The sequence below is a fragment of the Mercenaria mercenaria genome, chromosome 10 (genome assembly GCF_021730395.1).
Source record: "Mercenaria mercenaria strain notata chromosome 10, MADL_Memer_1, whole genome shotgun sequence".
Lineage (NCBI taxonomy): Eukaryota > Metazoa > Mollusca > Bivalvia > Venerida > Veneridae > Mercenaria > Mercenaria mercenaria.
Window position 1 is genome coordinate 60,559,507 of NC_069370.1, and position 26,416 is coordinate 60,585,922.

General features: G+C 36.3%; 1 protein-coding gene across 1 annotated transcript; it reads right to left on the reverse strand.

Moving 5' to 3' along the window:
- Positions 1-13,781: 13,781 nt before the first annotated feature.
- Positions 13,782-26,325, reverse strand: LOC123561420 (electron transfer flavoprotein subunit beta-like). The gene is made up of 7 exons (XM_045353785.2): positions 26,175-26,325; positions 24,036-24,194; positions 22,805-22,963; positions 19,844-19,906; positions 18,350-18,508; positions 17,389-17,565; positions 13,782-14,181 (listed from the first exon to the last, which is right to left on the reverse strand). Exons 1-6 carry the CDS (start codon positions 26,232-26,234, stop codon positions 17,389-17,391), a joined length of 777 nt encoding a protein of 258 aa, XP_045209720.1. The 5' UTR covers positions 26,235-26,325; the 3' UTR covers positions 13,782-14,181.
- Positions 26,326-26,416: the final 91 nt, after the last annotated feature.

Consider the following 26,416-nt stretch of genomic DNA (forward strand, 5'->3'; position numbering starts at 1 on the left):
TCTCATTATTGATTAGAACCCCCGCCCTTAAGTGCAAGTGACATATGATATGACATTGACTTATTAGTTACCAGTCATTTGGCGGTAAATATGCTATAGGAATAAAGATTCTTCTTGAAATTTAATTATAACCACATGTAGATCTAGATAAACACTTGCACATAATATTTCAACTAAATATAACGAAGTTATCAAGGGCGGTTCCGTGATAAGCTCTTCGAATTCGGAATGAACCTGACATTGGTAGACCGGATGTGCATCCATATGTATACATTATTATTTCGGCATGCTTCGCTCAAGCTATAATATTGAGGAAATGATGACTGTGGTAGTAACTGTATACATTGTTAATGCCCTTTGCTCAAATATAGCTTATAAATGCAGTATTTGTTTGCTGTGACAGGGAGTTTGTTCTACTGCTGTGTACCCAAATTTATACGGCCCTGTTTTTAAAGTTACTCGCGACTTGGGTAAATATATAATATTCTCAAAAACCTAAGTTTATATGTTATTGAGACTGTTCTTGACTTTGATCACACGTTTTATTTCGAGAACCTAGATTTTCAAGTGCCGTGGTGCAAAGAACATAGGTGCTTTCAAGAAAATGTATGTTTTGGACTGAGAACCTGTTAACATTACCAGCTGCAGTGTGCACTATACCGGTCAAGATAATGGCATCAGGAAGTTAGATTCTAATGCTATATTTCTTAGGATGCTTAGAAACTACTGACAGACCATATGTTATGGGAAGTTTCAACACATGAGAATTAGTTGTTTTTACTAATTTTCACAATGCAAATCGAAAAGCGTTTATAATAAATATCTATATTTCACGCGTGTATTAACACATCGTCCTACATGGCAGTATTGGTAGTTATTGCCGCGGCGGCCAGGGTTCAATTCCCGACGGGCTTTTTCTTCTTCTTGATTAGGCATTTTTTAAAGATAGTTTACAAACAAAACTCATATTCTAATGTTCATAATATGACCAAACTTCAGTTTTAAGGAAAGATCATTTTTAGCCAAAATCTGGAGGTCAGTGCCTTTAAAATCAACTTTGAACATCAATGGTTCAATGTTGTTTCAAGTTTCAAAATCTAATATGAATCCAACCAAAATTCAACGTGGAAAATAAAAATTTATCCAGGTCTTCTAAGGACTTTCTTAATTGATTTACTATTACTGAGAACTAAGATTTACACTTCTGATAAAATATTGTGATTAAGACTTCCTAAGAGTTCAACAAATCAAACAACAACAACATCAACACCAAAGATGCAATTATATAGCTTACCTTCTCCAGACAGAATGAATAATTCTATATATTTGTTTAGTTTAGCTTTCCTAATGGGTCATTAAAATTAAATTTATCCAAAGATATAATATAACACTCTGATGTGGAGAACATAATTATGTTTCCGAATGAAAACACATATTATTATTATTATTATTTTTTTTTTTTTTTTTTTTTTTTGCAAATATATTCTCAGAACTTGGGTTGTCTGAAAAACTTGTGATCTGGGTTGAGGAATAGGTTTTGGGGATTATTGTGTACGTGCCGAACTAGTCAGTCAAATGAAATGCGAAGAATCGCTTAGGTAAGATGTTAGTTGCATCTATGGGGTAACTGAAAAATATGAGCATGACATTTTATCACCAAAAGCACCGTGATAAAATGTTTGTGTGTGTGTTTTTTTTTTTATTCGCGGAAAACCTTACATGAAAATAAAAGATGTATTTCTTTCAAAAATTGTAATATTGAAGTACCTGGTACAACAGCTGATGGAACTCGTTAGAATAGTACTGCAATGATCTTAACGAAAATTAGAATATAAGAGCATACGAAACTACAACTTACTTGTAATCGAGGAACGAATCAAAACAGAACGAAAAAGATTTTACCATATTTTTCTCTCATTGTTAAACAAAAGTAAGGACTCAATATAATTGAGAATAACATTTTCTTAGTGTAAATACAGAAAGTATACAGCGTATGCTTATCTGAAACAACTCACTACGGACCAAAAATTACAGACATTTGAAACATTCTAAATGATAGAATAATGCAATGCGCTGCCGAACGCTACATATTTGTTACTTACGTTACTTTGTTACGTATCGTATGAGAGACACAATCTACAGAAAGTATTGTGCTTTTCAATCTTAAAATGACAACAAAATCGGCATATGTAGTATAATAGTAGCTCGATCTGGGATGCTGTATTCAGCTCGAGTGCATTCTCACGAGGCGCGCAAGCGCCAAGTTTAATCTGTCGAATCCTTGCAAAATCCACGACAACCGAATACAAAATCACAGAGCTGACTACTGTTGTAATGACCCTTTTATTATATACCTCCACCTTTTTTAGTCCCCTACACATTTATGTGGGGGTGGGGGAGGGCATATAGCGTTGCTGCTGTCCGTACGTCCGTCCCAAAATCTTGTGTGTCTAACTCCGCCCACACTAATAGCCTGATTTGCTTCAAACTTTCATAGATGTACAAGCTTGATGTGCAGATGACCATAAAGGAAGGATTTTTCTGTGGCTATTTTTATCACAGTTATGACCATTTGATAGTTTTTGCTATATGGAATAAGAGAAAAATCGTGAGTGTCAAACTCCTCCCACACTATCAGCCTGATTTGCTGCAGACTTTCACAGATGAACAAGCTCGATGTGCAGATGACTATAAAGGAAGGATTTTTTTTGCGAATATTTTTTACTGCAGTTATGGCTCTTTGATAGTTTTTGACATATAGAGAATGGCATAGTATGTGGGGGCATCCGTGTCCTATGGACACAATTCTAAATGTTTTCTTATCGAACGAAATCTTCAACGTTTGCCGATGTTGAAATAGAAATGAGTGAAGTATTTATAGAACTGTGCAAGGTCATGCATTTTAACTAAAAGTAGTCCAGCAATATACAATACCAAAGGTACAACACGGATTTTTTTCTGCCTGTTCATATTTACTTGTGAAATGCAAGCCACATTTTTAACAGAATTTATATAGGTACATAATTAAACATTATACTTCAGAACTTTCTTCCTAGTAAAGTTCGTTACTACATTTTACGTTACCAATATTATACCTATAAACATGATTTAAATGTTCATTTGTGGTTAATTGCTTTTCGACAGTGCTAACCTGTCATTAGGCAGTGACTACTTACCATTCGGCAGTGCCTACTCGTCATTTGGCAGTAACTGATTACTTGCCATTCGGCAGTGCTAACTTGTCACTCTGTAAGGACAGTAATGATCCACCTGGTCGCGTTGTGACCGTAAGATCATTCATAATTCCTCTTTGTGGTCGTAGCACGATATTCGCGTTAGTCATAGGTCCTTTTGTTTGTCTTACAGCTGCCTAGCTGCTCATGGTGCAGAGATAAACCAGGCTCAAAGAAGACAAGGATAATAAACGCAGGACAGATGGAAGTGCCAAGGAAGCTGAAGTAAGTTGGAAACAAAAAAGAAGTTGTCATGAGCAGACACCTGGAACTACCAGCATTTCCAATGTTAGTTTCTGATCCGGACAGTCTAGGATGGGCTGTCGACGGTAGGAAATCTGGTAGAAATGGAATAAACAGCAAAGTTTCTCTCTCTGTCTTGTAAAAGTGGCACAATGGAGAATATACTATAACTCTGTAATTTAACCTTAAAAGAGACAAGTACCACTGAAAACACCAGTTCCACCCAATCTCATCTTATCCCAACTAGACACTTAAATTACTTAATCCACCAAACTCACACTCAGTATTTTTCTAACTCCTACTTCCCGAGGACCATCCGAACACCCTTAACCAACCTATGTCAAATCCAGCCCAAGCCTCAGTATCTTTAGAGAGGCTGGCGGTGGTCAACATGTAATTGCATCGCTTCTGTCATATTTTAACTGTACGAGTAGCATAATGTCTTTTTAGCTTTTATTCTATTAACATTTGTAACATACTCTTCTTCTTCTTCTTCGTTCACAACTACACTGTCTGACCAGTACAGAGCCGTCGCCGGCTTCGAAAAAGTGGTCGGGCCATGGGATGTCGAAGGCGTCCCACGAGTGCCGAAGGCAGGAGAGTGGGGTTTGGGGGTCTCCCCCGAGAAAATGTTAAAATTGGGATGCCGTAGTCGTTTTCCTTGCTATTGAAGCTTTTTCCATAAGATTGTTCAAGTCAATTCAAGGAAACTATCCATTTGCCATTGAATGTTGATGTATTTCACTCTGGTTGTGGCATACAAGAAACAATATTTCGACCCTCTTGTGATCATCAAGGTCCAGAGGCATTACAATTGATAGGCTTTTTTCAAGATTCGAACTTACAACTTGCCGTCTCAGTGAGCAACATAACTTGACAAAAACGAGGTCATTAGTTTCATTTAATTGCAACCCGTCTATTAGTGACCACGCTAAGGCTGCAATATTTCTGTTCACTGGTTTTTTGACCCAAGGTGGTTTCGGAAACTTAGAATGTCTTAGGTGGCTTGGAATTTCAGGTAGTCCATTTTACAGCGATACTTAGACATAGCCAAGTACGGTTTCAAAATTTAGAGTAGATAGAAACGAAGTTATATATATTTTGTAGTTTAGATGTACGTCGGCATTTTATTTGATTTAAAGCAATTATTTAAGATTATTCAAAATAATTAGAAGATATTAGCTTTCGGTTAGTTTTGTTTTATTATACCACGAAAAACACATTTGTTTCCATTTTTTAAACATACGACTATTTTTTTTCCATCAAATCAGTTATTATAGATTATGAAAAAAAAATCGCCCTTTAGATCATACCGGATTAAAGATATATTAGATAAGCATTTAATTATGATTAATCCAATCAAGCAGGGTCGATACGTTTGACACGAAGTGTGCCGAAGTTTTCACACCCCGCGGGCAATCATGACAGATACCGCGGATAATTAGCGAGGCAATATTTCGGCACTTTTAATCTAAGCAAAAGCTGAAATTTTATGCGAAAAAAACTGGTACAACCGATATCATGCTCGGCCAAAAATGTGGTCCGGCTATGGCCGGGTCGGCCGGACCGCCCGCGACGGCCTTGCAGTAGCCCCGATGAAACTTGTGGTTTGCCGCAGATCCTCAATGCCTCCATAGTTTCTGGTAGATTGAGGTATCTATTGGCCAAGTCGCAGCTCGCTCCTTTTACATCTCTGAAGTATATTCTCCCTAGTCTGATCTTCCTCACCACATGGACAAGTTGGTGATGGTGCCAGTCTGTATTTCTTGTACATGTTAGCATTGAGCTTGTTGTGCCCTGAGCGAAGCCTGACCAGCATCACTTGTTCAGACCGGCCAAGGAGATGAAAAGCATCTTCCTCTATCCTTGGTCTCGTTAGTGCCTTGATGATGGTGACTTTCTCGTTGTAGCTCACAGGTGTTGTTGGTTGTCCTGACTGTGCTCCTAGCTTAGACAGTGTGTCTGCCTCTTCATTGCCTGCAAGTCCACAATGGAATCCACTGAAGCGCTACTTTGCAAGTTTTACTCAGGCTCTGCATTCTCCTGGCTAGCTGCGGAGCTTTATTATTGATCAGAGCTTCCATGACAGACAGTGACTGTGACAAAGACGACTGAGGAGCTTTCTTCTGCCGAGTCTTCAATCATTGAGACGGCCTTCATGAGTGCTTTAGTCTCCGGCTTGTAATTGCTGCAGTGTTTTTCTGTGGCTGCATACAGTGTTTCTCTCTTGCTAGATGGGTATTGAATGAAAACTCCTGCTCCTCCATCTTTGATGGCGCATGTGGCTGATCCATCTATATAGACATGAGTCAATGTTTCCAGAGGATAGTCTTCATTGATCATAGCCAGAGTGAGGTTCTTCCGAATACCTTCATCCTCTTGCCTCCCGCGGTCAAGATGAGGAACAGCAAGTCTCACAGTCACTGAGGACAGATCATTCGCTAGAGGGTTTATAATGTCTTCTCTACCCAGGGAGTCGTTGGTATATTCAGCTCAGTTTTGAACTCTCGATTGAGCTTCTTTGCCTCGTGAACGAAGCTGCTACGTTTGATCCGGTTTTTGGTGTAGCCATCCAACTTGGCTTTCATGGGATGGTCTTGAAAAGACCTGAACTCTGCTTGAAGCAGGACCTTTGCATGTCTCCTGTCTTGTAACGTCTGTGTACCTGTTTGCTTCTCCACGGAGATTGGTCTAGACTTTGTAGCACCTGTCATGATCCGCAATGCTTGGTTTTGAACCTTATCTAGAGCTTGTTGGTTAGTTTTGGCAGTAGTGGACCTGGCAGTTGAGCTATACTCTAAATGGGGTCTCACTGTTCCCTGATATACTGTCTTGAGTATGTGCTCATTTGCTCCCCATGTTGTTACAGCAAGTTTGCGCATCATGGCAAGCTTCCTACGGGCCTTCCCTTCTGCTTGACTTATGTGGGGCTTCCAGATTAGCCGTTTGTCAAAGGTCACTCCAAGGTATTTTGCCTTGTCTGCTGCTTCAGTCAGCGAAGTATTTCCCAACTTGATTTTACCCTCCCTATGCTTTGACGACAGGGAGAATAGTGTGGTGGACGATTTCTCTGTATTGATCGAGACACACCAATCTTCAGCCCAAGCTGAAAGCTTGTTGATGGCTTCTTGCATCCTGTGTGTGACTGTTGTGGCATGTTCTTGCTTACACCATAACACCAGGTTGTCAGCGTAGAGTGCAGCCATAACTCCTTTCGGTAGTTCAGACACCAGATCATTGATGAAAAGCAGGATGAGTGTAGGGGATAATACTCTGCTTTGCGGGACACCACGACGCAACAGGAACTTCCTACTGCTGGCATGTTCTAAGCTGACGCTAACATACTCATTTCTTTAACAACTGTTTCTCTGACAGTGTCGCCCAGTGATAGTCAGAAATTGACGGCTGGGTGGAAAAGTGTAGATGTAGATGTCCTCTGAGAGATAGCAAAGGTTAAAACCAAGGGCACAAACAGTTATCTGAAAAATGGCCGGGACAAGAAAGCTACTAAGTATGCAATTAGACAGACACTAAGTAGCTGGAGACCTACTGTTGTTTGGAATTTACCGACACTATCGCTTGACAACTCCAAACTTGTTCTTGGATTAAAGGAGTGAAACCAGCTGACACTGTCGGTGGCCTGCAGTCTTACTGTATTACACATCAATGGAGAGCAGTTTTGTTTGTTGTTTTGGGCTTTACACAGTCTTTCAACAGTATTTCAGTTATGTAATGGCGGCAGTTAATCCAAGCAGTATTCCTGGATTCTGTACCAGTACAAACCTGTTCTTCGCAAGTATCAGCCAACTTCACCACAGGAACCAGAGGTGGAGGATGAATGATTTCAGACTCTTCCTTTCTTACTTTTAAAATTATCTCCCTTTATTAAATTTATTTCTAACACTTGGCTGCTGAGTTAATTCTAAAACTATCAGAGAGATTTTGTTAACAGATAACACTGAGGGGAAGTGCAGTGCACAAGAATCATAACTCTTTCAGGTTTACTTGTTCAATTATCTCCCTTTATTGAATGTAGTTGTTCCAGCCATAACTTTGTGAAGAGAAATTATTCAAACTGTATACAAAGTTGGAGGATATTGTTGCAAAGTGCAGTGTCCAAGAACCATAACTACATTTCTTAACATGGGTTTTGTTGTTAATGAATCTTCCTGCACTGTCCATATCTTAAACTGCAACAGGCTACTAATTAAAAATAATTTAATTTAGTAGTCACCCATATACATATACTGATATTCTAGTTTTCTAATAATAACTTGTATATAACAGGGCAGTCTGAAAGACAGCTAAATCCCCCGCCACTGCTATGGATAGTGAAAGGGTAAACCTTTGATTTTAGCTGTGACCTTGACCTTGAACTGACATGGCTGACTCATGAATTCTGCACAACGTCTTGATGAGGTGATCATTTGACCCAAGTTTCATGAAAATCCTTCAAGGGGTTTAGGAGATACAGTGCTGAAACTTTTGACCTTCAATTGTGACCTTGACCTTCAGTTGACATGGCTGACTCATGAGTTCTTGATGAGGTGATCAGTTGACCCAAGTTTGATGAAAATCCTTCAAGGGGTTTAGGAGATCTACAGAGTGGACACCAAATTGAAGGCTCAAACCTTCGACCCTTAGTTTTGACCTTGACCTTGAGCTGGCATGGTTGACTTATAATTTCTGCACATCGTTCTGATGAGGTAATCATTTGTCCCAAGTTTTATAAAATTCCTTCAAGGGGTTTAGGAGATATAGAGCGGACACGAAATGGAAGGCTCAAACCTTTGACCTTCAGTTGTGACCTTGACCTTGAGCCGACATGGCTGACTCATAAGTTCTGCACATCGCCTTGATGAGGTGATCGTTTGACCCAAGTTTGATGAAAATCCTTCAAGGGGTTTAGGAGATATAGAGCGGACACAAAATGGAAGGCTCAAACTTTTGACCCTAAGTTGTGACCTTGACCTTGAGCCAGCATGACTGACTCATGAGTTCTGCACATCGTCTTGATGAGGTGATCATTTGACCCAAGTTTTATAAAATTCCTTCAAGGGGTTTAAGAGATATAGAACGGACACAAAATGGAAGGCTCAAACCTTTGACCTCGAGTTGTGATCTTGACCTTGAGCCGGCATGGCTGACTCATGGGTTCTGCACATCGTCTTGATGAGGTGATCATTTGACCCAAGTTTTATAAAATTCCTTCAAGGGGTTAAGGAAATATAGAGCGGACACAAAATGGCAGGCTCAAACCTTTGACCTTGAGTTGTGACCTTGACCTTGAACCGACAAGGCTGACTCATGGGTTCAGCACATCGTCTTGATGAGGTGATCATTTGACCCAAGTTTCATGAAAATCCTCCAAGGGGTTTAGGAGATATGGACCGGACACGATTTTGTTACGGACGGACGGACGGAAGGACGGACGCAGACCATTCCTATAATCCCTCCGCCACGGCAGGGGATTAAACAGACAGTAACTGCATTGATTAACAAACTAGAGGTCTTTCTTCAGGAAGATTTTCAACAATTTGACCTAAAGACCTAATTTTGACCTAGTTAGTCAAGTTTCAAACATCATCTACATTTTCTTAAGACAAAATTTCAGGAAGATCATTTATTTATTTTGTTGGGTTTAACATTGCACTGACATAATTATAGGTCATATGGCGACTTTCCAATTTTGATGGCGAAGGAAGACCCCAGGTGCCCCTCCTTGCCTTATTTCATCACAAGCAGGCACCTGGGTAGAACCACCAACCTTCCAGAAGCCAGCTGGATAGCTTCCTCACATGAAGAATTCAACACCCCGAGTTAGGCTCGAACCCAGATCGATGAGTGGCAAGTGATTTGAAGTCAGCGACTTTAACAACTCGGCCACGGAGGCCCCTATTCAGGAAGATCGGGTATAAACTGTGAAACAATATTGACATAGTCACCTTGTTTGACCTCTATTTAAACAGTTTTGAATTTAACATAGACTGTAAAAGGACAAAGACTGTGGCAAAAATTCATGGACATTGGATAGATAATGTGACTTCAAGAGTGTTACAATACTTTTTTTTTTATGAATCGTGCTGGTGGTTTTTGACCCTACATAACCCTGACCCATATTAAAACTTGTCTTTGATTTCATCAAAAATATTCTGATCAGGTTTCATGAAGATCACGATCCATTGTTTTTACGATCTTTTCTTCTTGTAAATGTTCATCTTTAGAAAATGTTAACGCATTATTTAACATGAACGAATTCTATTAATTAGCGCTGAATGAATGGGTAGTATTCAGATAAAACTTTTGCCCCACAGCTATTTCTGATATAAAAGATATGTTCTTATTTGGAAATAACGAGAAAAGATGTCAAGGGAAACATATTTTTTAAATTAAACTTAAAATGTGATATTGTTTCATTGAAAGATATCTGGGATCTGGTTCTGAATAATTTTATTACTGCAGAACATCTTCTTTCAAAATTGAAATACAAGCAAAACTGGATATCCAAATGGCATATTATCAAAGCAAAGTATTCCTCAGAAGTACATTAAAGCTCTTAAAGAAAACTACTATAGCAATGAAAAATATACGATATTCCTGTCTGGTTTATATTAGATGAATAGTAATCGTAAAATTTTAGATACAGAAAATTTAAATCTGACATAAATATTATCTGTTTGGAAAAGGAAGTAATATCTCTTACAGGTAGAAAACAAATGGGAAAGCTTGTTTGCATGGAATATGCCACGGAAAACTGTATGGGTCAAATTTCTGGTTCTTTTTCTTCAAAACAATGGAAATTTTTACACAACATTATATTTACAGAACATAAACTCAGTCTTATGAAATTATCAAATTGAATTGTAATATTATGTAAACAACAAAGAGAAACTTTCTTGTACCTGGCATTGGACAGTTATTTTGTGGAAAAAAAATGGGACTCTTTTAAATATGAACTTGAACGAAATGTTTAAATATGTTAACATATGTGATTCTGCTTTTAATGTTTTGTTTTTTTGGGATATAATGAAGACAGGGAGGTGAACAAATTGATTAATATGATTATATATGAAACAAAATGGGAAATTTGGAAATATAGAAATGATTATAAATACCATAACAACTTTCAGTCAATAACAAATTTTTATAAACAGTTAGAAAAATTAAAGAAAAAATAAAATGGCACAGTACTGATAACGAAAAATTACAGTTACTGAAATCTATTGATTCCATGTCGGATACATATATAGATGTATATTTCCAAAATGTTCCGTATAATAATATAAGTTTGACAAAACAAAAAAAGGAACTTCTTTAGATTTTACTTGTCATTTTGTTTTTGAACAAGTTCAATTTCACTGGCGAAGTAACTATTGTGTCAAGATATCATTGACTTTATTATTCATATGTTCATCTTACTTTGTTTTAATTTCCTATTTTTATAGCTATTGTTTTGCAAATGTTCATACCTTATTTAAATAAATGGGGCTATCTCTATTGGGAGCCCCCCCAAAAAATCAGGAAGAAATATTTCTTACTATGTCAGCTAGCGACCTACTTTTGACCAAACATAACATAGTTCAGAACTTGACCTTGATTTCATAAAGACAAACATTATGACTGTGCTTTAATTGTGATCAAGTTCAAACCACTAGAGCATGCCACATACCAACTATCTAAGCTCTGAGCCTTATGGTTTTAGAAAAGAATCTTTTTAAAAGTTTTCCCAATATAAGCCTATGTAAAACTGTTTACCCTGAGGCACAGTCAATTTTGACCCCAGGGTCATTAATTGAACAAACCTGATAATTGACCACTAGACTAAATACCAAATATCTAAGGTCTGGGCCTTATGGTTCTGGACAAGAAGATTTTTCCTATATAAGTCAATGTAAAACAAGGGACACCCCCGGCATGGCATATATTGACACCAGAGTCATAATTTGAACAATCTTGGTAGAGAACCACTAGAGCATAACATATAAGCTCTAAGCCTCATGTTTTTTTAAAGGTTTTTCCCTATACAAGTCTATTTAAACCATGTCCCACCCGTGGCAGGGCCAGTTTTACCCCAGGGGGATAATTTGAACATTCTTGGTAAAGGACTACTACATGATGCTACATACCAAATATGAAAGCCCTAGGCCATGTGGTTTTGTACAAGAATATTTTCAATACAAAGTTTTCCCGATATAAGTCTATATAAACCATGTGACCCCCAGGACGGGGCCATATTTGACCCTAGGGGGATAATTTGGAACATCCCTGTGAAGTTTCATCAAAACTGACTTGGTGGTTTAGGAGATGTTGTTTAAAGGGAAGTGTGGGCGAACACCAACGGCGGACGGAGAGTGATCACGATAGCTCATCCCAGAGCACTTTGTGCTCAGGTGAGCTAAAAGTTACTGTAACAGTATAACTGTTGACAACAGATATAGGGGTATCACAGTAGCTCACCTTGCGCAGTCTGTGCTCAGGTGAGCTACAAGTCATTACTCAAACTAAAACATGAATATTACGTACTATACAATACAAGAGGGCCATGATGGCCCTATATCGCTCACCTGTTATCATTGCACTTGAGGACAAGAAGGTCCTCAGAAAAAATATCTAAGTCCAAAGGACAGGAACAACAAAAGAAAGAAATTTAACCAAAAAGAAAAAAAAAATTCTTACAAGGTACAGATATGTCAAAATACACCTAAAAATTGGAGGTACCATCCGTGTTGTACCACAGAAAAGTGGTCTCGGTTTTTCCCTACGGCCAATAATAAAAAAGTTACTAAAAATAAGCTATTTATAGTAACTTAAAAGGGAAGTAATTAAAATGAAAATTATTGTAAGTGAACAAAAGAAGGATCTGCCAAATAAATCTGTTGACATAAATGAAATTTCAGATCAGTATCTTCATTAGTTACGGAGATATACCCATTTTAATTTGAAATAAAGGGAGGTAATTTGACATAAAATCAGTCCATAGTTATCTGCCCTGATTGACTCAGTCCAACTAATGATAATAATGAAATTTCAAATAAGTCCGATAAATACTTACTGATATAAATCCATTTTGACTACAATCAGGGGAGGTTATCAGATATAAAATAACTCTGGAACCTATGATTGGATCTGATTTGTCATGGAATCCAAGATTTATTGTTGTTGAAGATATTTTGGAAGTTTGTATCAATAAAACTATAAATAGAGTCTCTATATGGCTGCAAAAGCCAAAATAGCCAATTTTGGACCTTTAAGGGGCCATAACTCTGGAACCTATGATGGAATCTGGCCAGTTGAAGAAAGGTACCAAGATCTTGTGGTGATACAAGTTGTGTGCAAGTTTGGTTAAAATCAAATCATAAATGAAGTTGCTATTGTGCAGACAAGGTCAAAATAGCTAATTTTGACCTTTTCAGGGGCCATACTCTGGAACCCATTATGGGATCTGGCCGGTTCAACAAAGGAACCAAGATCTTATGGCAACACAAGTTTTGTGCAAGTTTGATTAAATTCAAATCAGAAATGAAGCTGCTATTGTGCAGACAAGGTCAAAATAGCTAATTCTGGCCCTTTCAGGGGCCATAACTCTGGAACCCATAAAGGAATCTAGCCAGTTCAAGAAAGGAACCAAGATCTTATAGTGATACAAGTTGTGTGCAAGTTTGGTTAAAATCAAATCATAAATGAAGCTGCTATTGTGCAGACAAGGTCAAAATAGCTAATTCTGGCCCTTTCAGGGGCCATAACTCTGGAACCCATAAAGGAATCTAGCCAGTTCAAGAAATGAACCAAGATCTTATAGTAATACAAGTTGTGTGCAAGTTTGGTTAAAATCAAATCATAAATGAAGCTGCTATTGTGCAGACAAGGTCAAAATAGCTAATTCTGGCCCTTTCAGGGCCCATAACTCTGGAACCCATAATGAGATCTGGCCAGTTCAAGAAAGGAACCAAGATCTTATGGTGATACAAGTTGTGTGCCAGTTTGGTAAAAATCAAATAAATAAAGCTGCTATTGTGCAGACAAGGTCAAAATAGCTGATTTTGGTCCTTTCAGGGGCCATAACTCTGGAACCCATAAAGGGATCTGGCCAGTTCAAGAAAGGAACCGAGATCTTATGGTGATACAAGTTGAGTGCAAGTTTGGTTAAAATAAAATCATAAACGAAACCACTATTGTGCAGACACGAAATTTTTGACGGACGCACGACGGACGAAGGGTGATCACAAAAGCTCACCTTGTCACTATGTGACAGGTGAGCTAAAAAAGGTTTTGAGGGGACAAGCAATTAATAACCAACACATTACGAACCAACAGTATTCCTTTTCTTTATAAAATGTATTTAATAACATGACAATAACTCAGCACTTAAATAATTTTTTGTCAAAAAAGGAACTTTACCACTAATGCTAAAATAGTCAAAGCAGAATTTAATTAAGGCATATTATGCCATGGCCTTCTTATGAGCACATATAACTGTTATTTGGTATATAAATAAAACATTTAATAAATACTTTCACGTTATGTCTGTTTAATATTAGTATTATGAAGTTATAATTCTAAATTAATAACTTCTGCTATTAGCTTAATGTAGTACTGTATTCTTTCAATTAATAAGTTTTCCAATCAGTAATCACAGTTTTTTTTTTCAAAAATAATTTGGTCTTGTTCCCAGCTCCACAAACTGACAATGCCATCTTGAAATGCACTGAAATAAGATATAACAAGTGAATGAAGTATTGCCATGCAATACAAAGTCACCTACTGGAGGGCACCTAATTTTCTCTACTGCAGTATAACATAATGAACTGATATCTGTCAATGATGTATAAACAATATTGTACTATATATACAATATGTTATAACAAAACACTTGGATTAAAATTTATATATATAAAAACCTATAGTTGTTTTCATATTGAATTTTTTTGGCTGATTATAAAAATGTTATCATGTAAGTTATTTATAGTAACAACAAACAGAAATTAATCTTTAAAAAAAAAAAAAAAAAAAAAAAAAAAAAAAAAAAAAAAATCTATATAATATAAGTCCACAAGAAACTCTTTACCAGGTAGACATAGGTCAAAATACACCTAAAAATTGGATGTAACATGCATGCTGTACCACAGAAAAGTGGTCTCGATTTTTCTCTACCGCCAGTAATAAAAAAGTTACAATAAAATCTATTTATAGTAACAACAAAGGGATGTAATTCTAAAAACAAGGGTGCCCCATGGTGGTGAACATTTGGTCCAAGTTACATCAAAATCCCTCCATGCATGAAGAAGAAATGTTCCGTACAAAGTCATTCTTGAATTTGACCTTTGACCTCTAAATATGACCTTGACCTTAGACCTAGGGACCTGGTTCTTGCGCATGACATGTTGTCTCATCCAGGGGAATATTTGTGCCAACTGATATCTAAATCCTGCTTTGCATGACAAAGTTATAGACCGGACAGGAAAAAAATCCTCTTGACCTTTGATCTCAAAGTGTGACCTTGACCTTTAAGCTAGGGTACTGGGTGTTGCGCATGACACGTCGTCTCATCATGGGAAACATTTATGCCAAGTAATATTGTAATCCCTTGATGGATGACAGAGTTCTGGATCGGACAGGGAAAAAACCTTATTGACCTTTGACCCCCAATTGTGACCTTGACCTTTGAGCTAGGGGTCTGGGATTTGCGCACGACACGTCGTCTCATCATGGGGAACACTTGTGCTAAGTGATATTAAAATTCCTTAATGAATGTCAGAGTTATGGACCGGACACGAAACAGACCCTGTTCATGCTATGTTAACATTTGACTGCTAAGTGTGACCTTGACCTTTGAGCTAGGGGTTTGAAAGTTGTGCATGACACATCGTCTTATTATGAGGTATGTTTGTGCCAAGTAATATTAAAATCCCTTCATGGATGGGAGAGTTATGGACCGGACAGGAAAAAAGCCCTGTTGACCTTTGACCTCCAACTGTGACCTTGACCTTTGAGCTAGGGGTCCGGGTTTTGCGCATGACACGTCGTCTCATCATGGGGAACATTTATGCCAAGTAATATTAAAATCCCTTCATGGATGGGAGAGTTATGGACCGGACAGGAAAAAAGCCCTGTTGACCTTTGACCTCCAATTGTGACCTTGACCTTTGAGCTAGGGGTCCGGGTTTTGCGCATGACACGTCGTCTCATCATGGGGAACATTTGTGCCAAGTAATATTAAAATCCCTTCATGGATGACAGAGTTATGGACCGGACACGAAATTGCGGACGGACGGACGGACGGACAGACGGACGGACGGAATGACGGAAAAGCGCATTCCTATAGTCCCCGAAACTGGTTTTCAACCAGTAGGGGACTAATAACAAGTATTCTATACTCATAGAAATACAAAGACAAACTTAACATATTTTACACATAATTTACAACCTGAAAGACTTTCTCTAACCCTGCTAAATTTCTATAATGAACTTGTTCATCTTTCAATTTTGACTGCACCATTAACTCTTTAAAGGGGTGCATACCAAAAAGATACTGACTGAATAGCAAACAGTGCAGATCATGATCAGACTGCATGGATGAGCAAGCTGATCATGATCTACACTGGTCGCAAAGGCAGAACCAATCATGTCCATTATGCTAAGGATTAAGTGTTTTCCTAATAGATAAATACTGCCATGAACTCATAAAAAGGTGTCATTCACAATTCTTTTTATGCGCATCTTACTATGCATCGGTCAAAATTACCGATTCCAAGAGTGTGCTTGTAAATTTTGTGTGTAGGTAATGAAATAGATTACTAAATAGAACATTTTAATATTTTACAAGTGAATGTTCCATTTTCTGTGTCATAGATTGTATTTACAGATTATTAGATTTGTATTGAGAAATATGCACCAGTTCTACAGCAGATACATTGCAAGACTGAAGCAGCACAATAATATTCTGTAAAAAGCGAATTATCTTTAAATTTACACCTGTACATGATATAGTTCTATACTGATTTTATTCATTAGCCTGAGTAAAACTGAAAATATACACATTTATGAACTTTTTAGCATGACAACACATATTAAAATAACATCAGAAAGGGTGTCACTAACCTGACAGTAGTAATAGTAATATCTCAAAACTGGGTAAAACATTAAGTTTTATACATTATAACATACAAAACTTAATTTCAATGAGGCCCTCTAACAAATACAAGACTGTTTTCACATACAAATCATTCCATATCCTAATATGAAACTCACTGGTCAATATGGAAAAATATTTGTGTTTCAGGCTCCATTGTAACTTAACAAAGTTTACAAATGGGAATATAATAATCCTTAATAAATGCAACTTGTTATATTTGTTTACTACTCTCAAACTTATATTTACAAACTACATGTTTACCATTAAACTGTTTTTCTTATTTTAATTTACCAGACTCTACATCTTAAATGCTTAAGTGCAGAACAATAAAATAATATAGTCTTATCTGCTAGATTTCTTTTGCAGACCATTGTGTTCTTTTTTATTCAAGAATGAGTAATAGAGGTAAATAATTTGTTTTTCGAAACCAAACAAAGATGACAATGAAATGGTGCAGCATCCCCATCAGAGAACTAATTTCAGAAAATTTGATATAAATCTGACAGCATGTCCCTTTAATCAGAGTTGCCACCAACAAGAATAAGTGGAATTCGCTGACTTTTCACTGATCAAATAATTGTTTTCATTTACCAGTTTTCAAATTTCCCTGGCAATTCACTGACCTTAAAAAATGCAATTCCCAGAAATCAAGGTTGGTGGCAGCCATCATATAGGCTCATGGAGATTTTTATTAAAAAAGATTGTAACATAAAAGTTATTCAAGTGCCAGGACTATAACTTGCTCAGAGATTTTAAAAACTAATTTTATAAGTTACAAACCTATGACTTGACAAAGCCAGCATCTTTCAATTTTTCAACAAGTTCATCGACTGACTCGACTTTCTGGCCGGCTTCCCTGACTGGGGGATCTTCTACACTAAGAATCTGTTGTGTTGGCTTTATTTCTATACCCAAATCACCTGGTTTCTTTGTAACTAAAGGCTTCTTTTTGGCTTTCTGTAAAATATTAAGCAAAACTGTGTTGCTTTCACTGTTATATTATAATTATTCATCCAAATGTCTTCAACAACTTGATTTTCCTGGATTTTGTAGATGCATCAATCCAGGAGATGAAATTCCAAGAAACAATATTTCCCTTAATTTCATCATATAGCAATAAAGTTGTATGCTTATGAAATTAAATTATTATAACTGAGTTTCACAATTCATAAACAAGATCTACTGGAAAACACACATATATTAGCAAAGTTGTTTTCTATTACACAGACACAGCTGCTGTACTCAGGCTACAAACTAATGCCTAAGGTACATATGGCAACTTTCCAGCTTTGATGGTGGAGGAAGACCCCAGATGCCCCTCCGTGCATTATTTCATCTTAAGCGGGAACCTGGGTAGAACCACAGACCTTCCGTAATTCAGCTGGATGGCTTTCACACATGAAGAATTCAAAGTCACGAGTGAGGCTCGAACCCACATCCATGATGGGCAAGTGATTTGAAGTCAGTAACCTGAACCACTCGGCCACGGAGGCCCCTCCCTGGTAAAGGAAAGCCCAAGGTGCTCCTGGGTAGAATCACTGACCTGCAAGACAGCCTGACAGTTTCCCAAACACAATACAACTGTACATCCCAAACTGAGTTCCAAATCCAAACAGTGATTTTAAAGCAGTCTAACACAAAAACATGTTTGAGATGCCATTCAGTTTATATTAGTTTAAGTTCATTTTTGTGCAGTACGTTTTGTTTTCTTTTATCATATTTCAAACTGTACAGATGTTACCATAATATTAGGTAAAGTTGCATATCTAGGTTCGTTAAGTCGCAAGTCTGTTGTCACTACAGCAGGTAACTTGATTTTTATAGTTTCTAGACCACCATCAATCTCTCTCGTCACTTGTAAATCACCGTCAGTTTTCTCTACTTTCGATGCAAATGTTCCCTATTGAAGACAAAAAAACAAGGTATGCTTTAATACACACAAGAGCTATAATAGCACCCTCCAGCTTAAGTAAAGTTGAAGAGTGCTAATTCTTTAACAAATATTCAGGTATGTTTACAAGAAACAGATTCATTATTTATTTTTTCTGTATTAATCAATCAAATGTGCAGTTTCACTTTTCTTCTTAAACTGTACACACATACATAATAATGATGGTCTGATGATCAAATTCCTTAAAAGGAAACAGAAACAGGTACCGGTAGTTTCTTTTCTCCAATTAAAAGTTTGCAACAATGATCTGACACTATGTGGTTATATTTGAAGTCACAAAAAAATTGCGACAAATCAACCAATCATGCATTTATCCATAAAACTCTAATTATCTTACCATGTCCGCGGAAAAAATGACTATAATTAAAAACAGATTGGTGGGATATGACATGATGCAAAAATCTTATGTGCAGTTTGAAAACATTCAGCCGAGTCTTTTTCAGTAATGTACTTAAATCAAATACAGCTGATAATTTTGTGATGGGTGTGATGTTACTTAATTTTAAAACTTAAACTGATGATTTTTGTAGAAGTCTTAGAAAGACCAATATCCATTGTGTAGAAAACTGTTTTTTTTTCCCGCTTTAGAATCCAAAAAGGACCTTCAATATTTTCATTGATTGCTCTGCCTTGATACATGCAGATCAAATACTTCATTACAAGGAAAACTGTTACAAAAAGAGATCTTCTGGTATTAAAACCTCTAACACAAATTATCTCCCCTAACCATACATGACTCGCAGACTCTGCCATTACAAAACAAATGCATAAATGTAAAATAATTGCACGGTTGTTTAAATAATTTGATTGAAATCTTAAGAAAATCATACTGTTATAAACATTTTTTATGTAAAAAATATATTCTAACATGACCCGATTTGTTTTCCTATTAAACAAAGAAGGCTGAAAACTGTGTGTTAATATTCAACAATTCATTTTTCTGACGTCACAATTTTTCTGACGTCACAATTATTATTTGTGTCATAGTGTTAGACGGCATTGCGGCGCACTGGAAAAGAAATCAACAATAATCAGGCAAATAATTGATGGATATCGCCAAGGACAAACATAATAACCCTTGATAATGTGTTAAAGTCAAAATAATATATATCAAACAGTGATTTGCTCATGAATAAAATCACTGTTTGTCGTTCAGATGCATATTATTATATCACTCGGGCTGGGCTGCGTCCTCGTGATCTAATTCCTTCGTATCCAGCAGAGATGTCTCTTTGCTGTAAAGGGAGACTACTGCATAATTTCAAGCTTGCTGATGTTCCTTACCTGTGGCCAGTCTAACAATGCTGCTGTCATCTGCCCAGTCTGGTTACAATCATCATCTATAGCCTGAAAATAGAATGTATGGTTAAAAATAAGAGTTCTGCTCAAACTGTTAATCAATTTAGGTTTAACCCCAGTAAACAGTATTCAATCTGGTTTCAATCATTTACCTATAAATATTCTCCATCTAAATAGCTCCACCTAACCGGGCATATCATAAAACACGAGAAACTGAAAGTAGAGCATTAAAACTCATCTGAATATTAAGAAAACAAATTGGTACTGTGGCGGGAGTTGGGTACTCTGTATAATACCTTCTTACATACAGTCCTGCAAAGAAAACACATACTGAAAGATGGACAATGCGATATAGTATTATGTCCCGCTTTCTCAAAATGGGAATAACAATTATGGTTTGAAAATAATGTAAACTAAAGATGTGGGTCCGCAGGACCCTGGTGCCCCCACTTTATGTCAGTGTACATGATTTCATGAATTTAGGTGAAATATTTTTTAAGATATATTTATGCAACACAACTTTTACGCATTTTATGTGTATTTTTAGGTAAGTCAAGGAATATTACTCTGGTCTGACTGGTGAAATCCCATGCACAACTTCTCATGCTATACAACAATCCTCTGATGTTTTATGACTCCAGGTCAAGTGCAAAAGGGGGCATAATTTGATTGAAATGCATGTTAGAGTTATTGGACTTGATGCTATATCCTAGTTTTATAACCCCGAAGACACACAGGAAGGTTTAATTCAATATCTGCATTACTTTTGGAGACAGTAACTTGCACACAAAACTTTAATCAAGATTTTCTAAGTCCAATAGGGGGCATAATTTGGCCAAAATATATGTCAGAGTCATTGGACTTGACCCAGTGATGTTGGAAATTGATGCAGAGAAAGAAAAAAGTAAGTTTCAAAGCTATATGCTTTTAAGTAATAGCTATATGTACTCGCACACAAAACTTTAACCAGGATTTTATAAGTCCAAACGGGTGCATAATTCGACAAAATGCATGTCAGAGTTATGGGACTTGATGCTATCAATTAGTTTTATAACCCCAAAGACACATGTGAAGTTTTAGTTCAATATCTGCATTAGCTTTGGAGACAGTAACTTGCATGCAAAACTTTAACCAGGATTTTCTAAGTCCAAAAGGGGGCATAATTTGGCCAAAATACATATCAGAGTTATGGGACTTGACCCAGTGAGGTTTGTAATTGACCCAGAAAAAGAAAACAAGAGGGCCAAGATGGCCCTAGGTCGCTCACCTGTGAAACACACCATAACACAACATATTAAACAGAGTAAACATGTTTGACCTAGTGATTTCATGGAAAAAAATATTTTGACCAATTATTATTAAAATTGGAGCAAAAATATTGAGTATAAGTAAATATTTTCTTTGATTTCACCTACTGACCTAGTTTTTGACCCCAGGTGACCCATATGCGAACTTGACCTAGATTTCATCAAGGCTATCATTCTGACCAAATTCCATGAAGATCAATTGAAAAATACAGCCTCTATTTCATGAACATCAATTGAAAAATACAGCCTCTATCGCATACACAAGGTTTTCCTTTTATTTGACCTAGTGACCTACTTTTTGACCCAAGATGACCCATTTTCAAATTTGGCCTAGATTTTATTAAGGTAATCATTTTGACTTAATTTCAGGAAGATCAATTGAAAAATTTAGCCTCTATCGCATATACAAGCTTTTCCTTTGATTTGACCTAGTGACCTAGTTTTTGATCCCAGAGGACCCATATTCAAACCTGACCTAGATTTCATCAAGGCAATCATTCTGACCAAAATTCATGAAGATTAATTGAAAAATACAGCCTCTATCGCATACACAAGGTTTTTCTTTGATTTGACCTAGTGACCTAGTTTTTGACCCCAGATGACCCATTTTCGAACTCTGCCTAGATTTCATCAAGGTTATCATTCTGACCAAAATTCATGAAGATTAATTGAAAAATACAGCCTCTATCGCATACACAAGGTTTTTCTTTGATTTGACCTAGTGACCTAGTTTTTGTCCCCAGATGACCCATATTTGAACTTGGCCTAGATTTCATCAAGGTTATCATTCTGACCAAAATTCATGAAGATTAATTGAAAAAATACAGCCTCTATCGCATACACAAAGTTTTTCTTTGATTTGACCTAGTGACCTAGTTTTTGACCCCAGATGACCCATTTTCGAACTCGGCCTAGATTTCATCAAGGTTATCATTCTGACCAAAATTCATGAAGATTAATTGAAAAATACAGCCTCTATTGCATACACAAGGTTTTTCTTTGATTCGACCTAGTGACCTAGTTTTTGACCCCAGATGACCCATTTTCGAACTTGGCCTAGATTTCATCAAGATAATCATTCTGACCAAAATTCATGAAGATTAATTGAAAAATACAGCCTCTATCGCATACACAAGGTTTTTCTTTGATTTGACCTGATGACCTAGTTTTTGACCCCAGATGACCCATTTTCGAACTCGACCTAGATTTCATCAAGATAATCATTCTGACCAAATTTCATTAAGATCAGTTGAAAAATACCGCCTCTGTTGCATACACAAGCTAAATGTTGACAGACGACAGACAGACGACAGACGACAGACAGACGCCGGACATTGAGCGATCACAAAAACTCACCTGAGCATTGCTCAGGTGAGCTAAAAATAAGTTTCAAAGCTATATGCCTTTAAATGAAAGCCATATGTACTTGCATGCAAAACTTTAACCAAGGTGTGACGCCGACGCCAGGGTGAGTAGAATAGCTAGACTATTCTTTGAATAGTCGAGCTAAAAATACTTAATGCTGTCTAATTGATTCAACATACATCTGGTTCCTAACTGATACTTACCTGGTACCAAGATGACTCATCAGAATCATTAAGATGAAAATATTAAAATGGTTAGCAATAACAACAGTTACCTGTTTTCCTAGAATCATTAGATCTACTTTTTCATCTTGTGCCAGTTTTGCCAGGATTTTGGATACATGTATGGGCTGCATAACAGCATAATCTTTCGGGTCAATTAACACATGTACAGCTCTGTCTGCTCCCATAGCTAATGCAGTTCTCAAGGTTTCCTACATATAAAAACAAGTTTAAACTAGTTACAGAAATATTAAACTATAAGATCGTTTTAAGTAAAGTTACAAAATTTTATACAATTAGCTTAATATTGTAAGAACAGCTGGAATATTTTTTTTTGCAAAAACAGTTTGTTTGTTTTGGGTTTAACACTTTTTTCAACAGTATTTCAGACAGTTTGTGGACACCCTATATAAATTTACTGCTGTCACTGACTTAACCATGGACTGCAAAAGAAATTTTACAACAGCGATGCTTTAAACAAGGTTTGAATCCCTAGTATACCAACTTCAAATGAAGTGTTCCAATACAATATATGTATTAGTAGCTTAAAACAGACCGCTGAATTTTCAAACAAAGAAAAACATGTAATGTAGCCTAGAAATTGATTTTTAAGTGATTCAATTAACTAAAATTTATTTTGCAAACATAAATTTTTTTATGAAACTTTTGTTTATATCAACAAATGATGTTTTGAAATTTGATTATGACATAAAGACAACTCTTGTCTCAGATAAGTATTTATCAGCCTTATATCTATGCCTACAATAGCCAGAATTATTGTTAAATAAAAAGTTCCTTGCAAGATTTGTGTGTCATGACCCAAACAGGGTCACTCAAACTTTCAAAAAAATAAGAGTGCTCTGAAGGGCACCACATTCACATAAAGGAGATGTAACTTTATATTTCCCAAAGTCTGTCAATCATCAGCTTGTAAATGAGTGGTGAGACTTAATACTCTCTTAATATATAAACAAATTTGGTTATTGAAATCAACAGTTGAACTTTAGAATAAGACGTATCAGAATGCAAATACTGAAAGGATCCTATTAAATTATTAATCATCATAAAAAAGCCTGAATGTTACCAGGACTTATTTTTCTTCTGTAGCAGTGACCATTTACATGTGTCTTCCAGAAGATTTCTTTCAAATCCTGTACATATAGTTTTCCCCAAAACTGACATTTTACCAAGAATTTTGTTCCCCTTTGCTGAAACACAAAGCTATACCCCCTCAAAATAACAGATGGTAGCCCCTTCCCTTCTTAGCAATAACAGTCCTGCTACCTGACACTGCTGCGGTCCACATGATGCTACCACTATTTCTGCAGCCAGTTTCTTTTCCTTCATTCTAACAGCTTCTTCAACAGCTATTTCATCAAAAGGATTCATACTGTGTTTGACTCCATCAGTAACCACACCTGTCTTATCCGGCTTTACCCGAACCTGAAATGTAACTTGGAGTTATTGCCTTTACTGACAAGAAACAATCTTACACATTTCAATGTTTTATGTGCTTGAACAGTGCAAATTGTATGGTATGAATAATGACAGGAATTACTTAAAACTCATTCAGCTTAAAAGACTGCATATATAGACTTATGCAAACTATATTCACTGATTTCTTCCAGTGATTGTGTCTTAACACTCTATACATCGCTTTACTTTAACTAAAGCATATGAAGTATGTGTCATTTCTTTACAGAAATCCGTGTAATATCTAGCACTGTGAAAATTACCTTTGCTGTGTATAAACATAGAGATGTATAAAAGTACTGATTAAAAGTTGAAAATCACACGATCTACATAGATGAACAGTGTATTGCCAAACGATCAACAAAGATAATGACTGGGAGGTGCTATGTCTGGGACAGACTGTTAACTGAGTATGAGAATTCAGATCAAGTAGTTCAGATGTCTCATGACATGACAAGTTTACAACTGCAATAAGATTTTACTTTATTTTATAGTACATTATACATGTGAGAGATTAGGAAATGTAAATGTTCAAGAGATTGCCAATTAAGATTTTTAAGCATTTGGGTAACACTGCTTGTTTGACTGTAGTTGTTGCTAGTGTTGTGTACCAGTTCTCAATATCAAATACCAGTACTATAGATTTGATTACTACTTTGTTTCTAAAGTTGTCATATTGGTCAATCACTCAAAATATCAAATAATGAAAAAGAACCACAATGTTCATTTTTGTTCTCTATTCCAGCCGTCATTTTAGTGTATTTTTTATGCAAGCTGAAATCAACTTTTAGAATCCCATGACAGTAACTGTATTTTCTTTACTCTCCTATATACAAATGATCATGTATGTTTTGACTAAAAGATTAAAAGCCATCTGCTGACAAACATGACGTGTCATATGTAAATTAAGCATGTGATTTCAGGCCTTTTTTTCATCAATTTGGGAATGCCACTGACACCGGTTGAATTGGGAAAATTCTCTTGGAAATTGTCTTAATTGGGACAATTTGCAAATTACCAAAATCTACATAAATATGTTTTGTGTGAAATATTAATGAATTGCATTTCAGTAATTGTTCAACAGTATTATAATTTACCTAAATATACTTACAAATTAGCAAAACTATCTTAAAACAGCAAAATCCCTAAAAGGTATAATCATTTGGGAATTCTAAATTCAACTTTGGAAAAAAAACATACTTTTTTGAATTGGGATTACCTCCTTTTACCGGAGGTAGATTTATAGGGGAAAAAAGCCCTGGATTTAAGGAATCCTGTTTTTCACTGGTTAAAGTTTTCTGTTAGTTCTTTTGAAAAATCTGAGGGAGGTATTAGCTTCTGCTGTATGTTATATGATGTATCCTTTGACCAAATGAGATCTTTGCAAAAAGTGATCTTCAGTTATTTTGCAGTTTCTGTTGTCTCTAGGATATGTTATGCAGTGTGTTTTTGTAAATGATTTGTTTCTTTTGAGTAATCCTCAGTACTGGTTGAACTCCATTAACTAGTTATCATTAGAAGGTAAACAATATTGTTGTTGGATAAACATTCATTTCTAAAAAATATATGTAGATAAATATAAAATGGCGATTTATAGCAAAAAAAGAAATTGGGGCTGCTCTGTTAATAAGGTAATCAGTCATACTAAAAGTAAAATTCATGTCCTTGCATTGGCCTTGGTAAAACAATTACATAAAACCTATTGATATACATAAGATTCTTTAAAGCACATCATCCCATTCAGATCTGGTATCTTCTACCCACATAATAAAATACAGGAATCGAGAAAAGCACTTATAGTTACATCATTTCCTTCAAACACAAAATAATTCGGACAGTAGTCTATCCGAGAGTTATACAACATCCCAGAGATAACAAAACTGTATTAACAGTTCAAAAACCCTTTCAAATTTTGACGGATTAAAAATCATGCATATTCTTCTATGATACCTTCACTGCATAATCAATTACACGTTTACAACCAACAAGAATTCTCAAACCGGCCGACATTCTTCTTCCTGAACTTTGTAGTTTGGGAGACGTAATTATCTAAAATAATATTTATGCAACTAATCATCATATTTGATTAGATCTGATAAATATGTTTCCATTATTGACAATAATTGTATTCAAAGTCGATATTTTAGATTGCTGAAATGATTTTATTCTAATACCTAGACACACTTTATAAT